General features: G+C 44.0%; 1 protein-coding gene across 1 annotated transcript in view; it reads left to right on the forward strand.

Annotated features, from left to right (window-relative positions):
- The first annotated feature begins 418 nt into the window (after positions 1-418).
- LOC102832158 (G-protein coupled receptor 183-like) overlaps positions 419-7,937 on the forward strand; it is a 75,554-nt gene continuing 68,035 nt past the window's right edge. The window contains exons 1-3 of the mRNA XM_006832060.1: positions 419-423; positions 4,315-4,792; positions 5,147-5,359. Of these exons, the coding sequence (XP_006832123.1) occupies positions 419-423; positions 4,315-4,792; positions 5,147-5,359 (696 nt within the window). The remainder of the gene's footprint in view (positions 424-4,314; positions 4,793-5,146; positions 5,360-7,937) is intronic.

A 7,937-nucleotide genomic window follows, 5' to 3' on the forward strand; every position in this document is an offset into this window, starting at 1 on the left:
CTTCTTGCTTTTACCCTGGCACATTGCGCACAATTACTTCTGAGATTCCTGGCTCTGGTGGGATTACTTTTCAGAGTGCTTGGTCTTCTAAATGCCAGCCTATTGGGGAGCAGCGCGATGGAACAGCAAGGAAACTGCCTTCTGGTAACTAGCTTGCCTTTGTAGCTAAGGGGACTCACTCTTGGCTGTGAGGCCTGTGGCAGGAAGATCACCTTGGCTGATATATATATTTTTTTTTTCTTTTTCAACTGGTGTGTGAAGGGAGGAAGAGTGAGGAGCCTTTAGTGCGGTGAACAGATTGAAGTCTTGCAGAGGCGAGAGGACTTAGTTCACACTTGGATGCTCCGGGTGTAGCTGTAAAAGCTACAGGCTGTAAGGCGAGGCGCAGCTGGCTCCCCAGTGCATTTTCCTGGTCACAATGAGGTAAGTCCATGGGAGGCTCTTTGTAGGGTTTGTGGCTGCTTGTCACTTACTACTAGCTCCCAGGGCTCGAACCCTATCTTTCTAGTGCTGTGACCTCAGAGCCTCCTGACCCGGCTTCACCACCCACAGTGTCTACCATTTCTGCCTGGGGAGAAGGACAGCTTAGGTAGGTCAGCAACAACCTTGAGTCACAGTGGTGGGACCTGGCTGTCGACACTGGGTCATCTGTGGGGCAGTGGATTCAGAAGCTCGCCCAGGACATCCCCTACATAGTCTAGAGTACTAACTCATGTACCAGGCCAAACCTTTCATTCCACAATCTCAGCTCTGAGTCTTAAAATAGAAATATGCATGTGAAGGAAATGCACTGATGAACTCTTATTAAGGCATACCACAGGGCAACAATCCCCCCAACAAAGCAAAAGCTGCTATGTCAATTTGGTTCCCCCTCATGGCGACCCATGTGTTACAGAGCAGAGCTATGCTCTCTAGAGTTTTCCTGGCTCTAATCTGTCTGGGAAGCTGTTCCCCAGGTGTTGTGTGTGTGTGTGTGTGTGTGTAAAAGAGAGACACTGGCTGGGGGCTTGTCCCAGAAGGAGGAGAGAACAGCCCTTAGCACAAACATCCCAAATCTGCCCCTTCAGCCAGCAGGGTTCTGGCAGGAGCAGCTGTGCCCTGGGGATACCATTTGCCCCATGCCATCTTTCCCAGGACTGTTTCCCCAAAGCTTCTGAGCAGACTTGTTACTGAGTGGAGCGCTGTGTGGAGGACTGGACACACACTGGACTTGGGATGGGAGATTGGGGAGGATGGTGTCTCTTTCTGTGACCATTGTACCTTTCACAATTGAGCTAGGCAGTGATCCACAGTCCTTACCTCAGATTTCGTTTTCTGTCCACCCATCCTTCCCTGAAAGAAGCTCATGGACTAAAGGCGTGATTTGCAGTAATGGATAACCCAGTAAGCAGAGCTCACGAGTTAATTTGTAGTGAACAATTCACAGTTTCACCACAGCAGAGATTCTGCTTCTAGATTTAGGTGGTACATGTCTCTCTCCCAGCCCCACAGAACCTTTTTACGGTATCCAAAGCTTCTTTTCAAATTTGCAATCCCTGACAGGGATGAATTACCCAGTAATCAAGGTGGTAAACACAAGCATCCTTGTGCTTACTAACTAATCTGTAGTGAACAGTTTCATATGTTTTCACCACATCTGGGTAATTTGCTCCTGTGTATAAACAAGGTTAGTGTGGCAGGTGAGACCCCATACTGTTTTTGTCCTCAAACCCTGAAGAAGGTGGCTTCTTAATGAAATTCCAAGCTGTACATGCATACAATTCTCTGGAATGAAACTAAATTGTAAAAAGAAAGAATAATACAAAAGATCAAAATGGTAATTTCATGTGTTTTAACATATTTATTATTATACTGGTGTTTTATCAGATCATAGATTTCATAGAAAGCAAACAGTGCTAGTCACATCTGCATTAAACAATGCACTAATCTACCTACCTTCCTAATGTAGCTATATCTATTACCCTATTTAAGGAACCCCAGTATCGTAGTGGTTACAAGTCCGGCTGCGAACCTGAAGGTCAGCAGTTTGAAACTACCAGCAGTTTTGTGGGAGAAAGATGAGGCTTTCTGCTCCCATAAAGATTAACAGCCTTGGAAACCCTACACAGGGATGGGCAACTTGGACATTGGCTACCCAAAGTGGGGGGGCTACAAAGGCAAGAAGTGACAGGCTTACAAGCTTTCCAGAGTGAACCTAGATCCAGAGGGTGTGAAGGAAGGTAGACTCTCCACTGAGTAGTATCCAATCTGTCTAGGAGGGGCTGATGAAAGGAAATGCAGATAGGTCTGTTGTGATACAATAATGAATAATTGTTATCAGGACTGATTGTGAGGGTTGGAAATGTAAAGGTAGACGTTTTGTAGCAAGGAGGGGAGTGATTAACTTTGCAGTCTAGGAGCGGAGGTCCCTGGGACCATCAAGGGAGAAGAGCAGAGAGCCAGACTCTACCCAGAGAAGCAGTGATGTCAGAGATGGAGGCAGAGATGATGATGTGGAGAGATGGAGCAGCTGGGGACTTTAGACACAGAGAGAGAGAGGGGCTGTGTGCTGACAACCGGAGGTGGGAGAGGACAGGCTTGCAGGGTATATACCCTTTGGTTGGTTAATGATGCATAGAGGGGATTGTAACCATGGCAATGAAATTATATATGATTGGATGAATGTAAAATTAATGTTTTCCCATGTAAACTATCACATAATTCACAATAAAACATAAAAAAAAAAAAGGTCATTTAAAAGACAGGAAAGAAAGAAAGAAAACAAAATGGATGTCAGAAAAGTCTCTGAAACTTGCTCTTCAATGAAGGAAAGCTAAAGCAAATGGAAGAAATGAGGAAGTAAAAGAGCTGAACATAAAATTTCAAAGGACAACTTGAGAAGACGAAGTCAGACGGTACAATGAAAGGCATAAAGAAAACCAAAAGGGAAGAACACTCTCAGCATTTCTCAAGTTGAAAGAGCTGAAGAAAAAATTCAAGCCTTGAATTGCAATATTAAAGGATCCTATGGGCAAATGATGTAGAAGGCACCAAAAGAAGATGGAAGGAATACACCTAGTCACTGTACCAAAAAGAAATGGTTAATGTTCAATCATTTCAAGATAGTATATGATCAAGAACCAATGGTACTGAAGGAAGAATTCCAATGTGCAAAGGCACTGGTGCAAAACAAGGCTCCAGGAATTGATAGAATACAAATCGAAATCATTCAATAAACTGATGTAGCACTGGAGGAGCTATTTAGCTATACCAAGAAATTTAGAAAAGCGCTAGCTACTTGGCCAACTGATTTAAAGAGATCCATTATCTGTGCCCATTCCAAAGAGAGGTGACCCAACGGAATGAGGAAATCATTGAACAAAATCATTCATATCACATGAAGTAAACTTTTTCTGAAGATAATTCAATATCAGCTACAATAGTACATCAACAGGGAACTGCGAGAAACTCAAGCCAAATTCAGAAGAGGATGTGGAATTAGGGAGGTCATTGCTGACATCAGATAGATCTTGGAAGAAAGCAGAGAATACAAGAAAGATGCTTGTTGCTGTTAAGTACCATGGAGTCTGTTCCAACTCATAGTGACCCAGTATAGGGTTTCCGAGGAGTGGCTGGTGAATTTGAACCTCCAACCTTGAGATTAAAACCGACCTTGCAGTCCAGCACATTATCCTGCGGCACCACACCAGAAAGATGTTTGTTGTTGTTGTCATTGTTGTGTGCCTTTGAGTCAGTTCCAACCCATAGTGACCCTGTATAGCGTTTCTGAGGAGCAGCTGGTGAGCTTGAACCACCAACCTTGAGGTTCAAACCAACTTTGCATTCTAGCGCATTAACCCACAGCACTGACTATGCAAAGGCTTTTGACTGTGTGCATCATGACAAGCTATGGCCAGCATTGCAAAGAATAGGTATTCCAGGACACTTCATTGTGCTCATGAGGAACCTGTACACAGATCAGGAGGCAGTCGTTAGAACAGAACAAGGGGATACCGAATAGTTTAAAATCAGGAAAGGTGTGCACCAGTGTATCCTTTCACTATACTTACTCAATTGGTATGTTGAGCAATATGATCTGAGAAACTGCATGGTATGTGTCATATCTCAATAAAGCTAGTTTTTAAACCCCACAATGAAATACTGCTATGTTGTTATTAAGTGCCATCGAGTTGATTTCAACTCATAGTACAGGGTTTCTGAGGAGGCTGGGTTTTTCTTGTGCAAGTTGCTTCACCAAAATGATTAATTCATACTATTCTAGAAGTGTGACTCCAGAGATTCAATATAGTATTTAAAATTTTTTTATCCCCTCAGGGACCTCTCTGAGATGGCTTCCAACAAGACTAACTCAACCACCCTCTGCCATTCTCACCTCCCACCCAAAGCGGCCACAATGACACTTTCTCTGTTCTACACAGCCCTCTTCATCCTCAGCACCTTGGGAAACATCCTTGCCCTTTGCCTTGCCTGCCAAAAGAGCCCGAAGAAGATCAATTCAACAGGCATTTACTTGGTCCATCTGGCAGTGTCCGACCTCCTGTTCGCATTGGCCCTGCCTGGAAAGATAACCTATTACGCGTTGGAGTCCAGCTGGCCTTTTGGTGATTGGTTCTGCAGGCTGACAGCATTCATATTCTACTTAAATACTTATGGGAGTGTCTACCTCATGACGTGTTTGAGCGTGGACCGTTACCTGGCTGTGGTCTGCATTCACCAGTGTCCCCAGCTCCGAAAGACTAGCCAAGCACGGTTGGTCTGTGTGGGTGTCTGGGCCTTGGCACTGCTACAGACGGCACCCTTGCTCTTCAACCCTATGACCAAGACGGTAGAAGACAAGGTGACCTGCATGGAGTATACCAGCGTGGAACACATCCTCAGTCTGCCCCTCATGGTCCTAGTGGCTTGTGTTCTAAGTTTCTGTGGGCCAATAGGGATTATATTATTTTGTTATGTGAAGATCACCTTGAAGCTATGTAGGGCGGCCCGAGTAAATCCTCTGACAAGCAAAAAAGGGCACCACCGCAGGGCCTGCCTGCTCATTCTGGTGGTGCTCGTTGCTGTGGTGGTGTGTTTCAGCCCCTACCACCTCAACATCATTCAGTTCATGCTGAGACAGCTAATCCATCCTTCTTCCTGCCAAGAGCAGGACGCCTTTAAACTGTCTCTTCAAGTCACAGTGTCGCTAATGAATATGAGTTGCTGTATTGATCCTGTCATTTACTTCTTTGCATCTAAAGATGATAGGAAATGGCTCTTCAGCATTTTAAAACTCCGAGTGTCAGCATCTTCCTCTTCCTCCACCTCCTCAGAAACCAGGCATCAGTCAGATCATAGGCTTTCTGCCCCAGTGGAGAACAAGGTCTAATGTGTCATTGGCACAGAGACTGTGTCTAGGGACGGGGGCTGAGGTTTGGAGAGCTGAAGCTTAAAAAGTTGAAGTAGGGGGAGACTCTTTAAGAAAAGACTACATATAAATTCCAAATTAGACGCAGGGTCTTGAAGGAGACTGTAGAGAAGGAGACTGAAGCTTGAATTTCATAAACTTCATGATAACCCTCTTTCTAATGAGTCATCATTCAGAACATTCGAGCTCCTTGGCCTCAGAAGGCTATATATACATTTCTTCTAAGAAAAGAGCATTTCCACAGTAAATGCAAAGAAGACCTAGCAAAGTATTGGCTCAGCACTGAAACAATGATTTAGTGTGTGTTCCAATTTGGGGAAATGAAATGTAAAAGGCAGAAACGCCACTCATCATCAAAACAACCAGCAAAAAACACCTCTAAATGTTTATAACTAATATTTACTAAAATACCACCCCTTGTCTGTAAAAGTCAAAAAACATAGAAAGGATTCACTTTAAGCTGTTGTCCTGAATGCCTTTGGAGAGGGGACGGAAGTGGGACTTTGTGTTTATTTTTGTTTAACTTCATTTTATGCAACAGGAAAGAATTCACAGATCACTTGTATAATTGGGGAGAATGTTAGGGGTAGAAAAAACAGCAGAAAACCCGGAGTTGTTTTTTCTGGTTCTGTGTGTATCAGCGAAGACTTATAAACATGTAAGTATTGTCTGGTGTGGTGTTGTAGATCAGCACTGGACTGTGAACCACAAGGTCAGCAGTTCAAGCCCACCAGTGGTTCCTCAGAAACCCTATACAGGGTCTCTATGAGTCTGAACTGACTCGCTAGTACTTACAACATTGTTTACATTGGATAGAAACAAACCATTTATTGAAAGTTCTTGAGTTTAAATCAGCATTTCAACTTGAGTGATTTTGCATTTTGTAAAATAACATTCTTGTCTCCTTGACAAAGTTTAGGGGCCACTGTTTCCAGTCTGAGTCTCATCAGAACTTCCACCAGAGATGTGGTGGTTTCTCATCTAAAGATTTTGCCCCTTACCTTCAAATGCTGAGATAAGGAGATGAGATCAATCGTCCCTGTTCCAACTGCCAACAGGAAGGAGATGCAGCCACAGAGGAAGATCTGAGGGTGGAACAGCACACACAGGACTCCAGACTGTGGCCAGCGTCTGTGGAGAATATATAGCGTGCTATGTCTTGCGGCAGAGTCAGACAACGCTATTGCTGCTGGGATAGCAGCTCGGAGCACTTTGCATTTTTCAGGCATTGGTATTAAGCCATTCACATGACTTATCTGTTTTGCAGTTTTCATGATAATTTCACATAGGTACTATTATTATCTCCATTCAACTGATGAGGAAATGAAGATACTGAGGTTACATGGGTGGTAGACAGCAGAGCTAGGGCTCAAATCCAGGCCTTTGTGAGGGCAAGACCCACATTAAAATTCATGGTGCACACAAGCGCTGGACTTCAAATTAGTCACAACCAAGACCCAAGCTCATGGAAATGTCAGTGTGACCCACGAGCCCACACATCCCTCCAGGATTCTAGGTAATTAGTCTTAGGACATTTCTCATCTGGGACATGTCTCATTCTTGCCGTAAGGCAATGGAGATGTGTTTTCTCACAGGCCTGGAGGCTGGAAATCTGATACCAGCATGTCAATAGGGCCATGCTTCCTCAGAAGGCTCCAGGAGATATAACCCTTCTTTGCTTCTTCCAGATTTTGGTGACACTTAAGAGTTCCTTGATGTGTGGCTGCATCTCTCTGATCTCCTCCATCTTCCCTGAACCTTCTTGCAGCTGTGTTTCTGTGTTTAAGATCTCCCTCTGCCTAATCCAGGATGAGCTCATCTTGAGAGCCTTATCTTAATTACATCTGCAAAGACCCTTCCCCCCTCCAAATAAGATCCCATTTCACAGGTCCAGACGTTAGGACTTGGACATATTTTTTTAGGGGGTCACCATTTGCCCCTCTATGGCATGCCCTTGAAGAGTGCTTCTCAAATTTTAAGGTATGTCCAAATTATCTAGGGACTTGACTGATTCAACAGGTCTGGGGTGATGGTGGTTATATGCTATGGAATTGGTTCTGACTCCTAGCAACCCTGTATAGGGTTTCCAAGAAAGCTTTTTTATTGTGAATTGAGTGAAAGTTTACAATTAGTTTTACATTCAATAAATCATATACTTTGTTTCATTACAATGAATATAATCCCCTTCATGTACCATCAGTTAACAGTGTTTCTATTCATTTTAACTTTTTTTTTTTTTTAACACTCAGGTATATGTCATAATTTACACCACCAATGGGCACATTCTGCAAGTCTGCCTCCTGGCTGCCAGCTCTCAGTCCCTCTCGTCCAAGAAATCTTTATAGGAGCAGAAAGCCCCATCTCTCTCCCATGGAGCAGCTCTGGGAGATTCAAACTGCTGAGCTTGCAGTTAGCAGCCCAACTCGTACCCCACTATGCTACCAGAGCTCCTTAACAGGTTTGGAGGAGGCTTCTGAGATTTCCTCATGTTTAACAGGTCTGGAGCAGGCTTCTGAGATTTCCTCATGTTTAA

This window comes from Chrysochloris asiatica, unplaced genomic scaffold (genome assembly GCF_000296735.1).
Source record: "Chrysochloris asiatica unplaced genomic scaffold, ChrAsi1.0 scaffold00005, whole genome shotgun sequence".
Lineage (NCBI taxonomy): Eukaryota > Metazoa > Chordata > Mammalia > Afrosoricida > Chrysochloridae > Chrysochloris > Chrysochloris asiatica.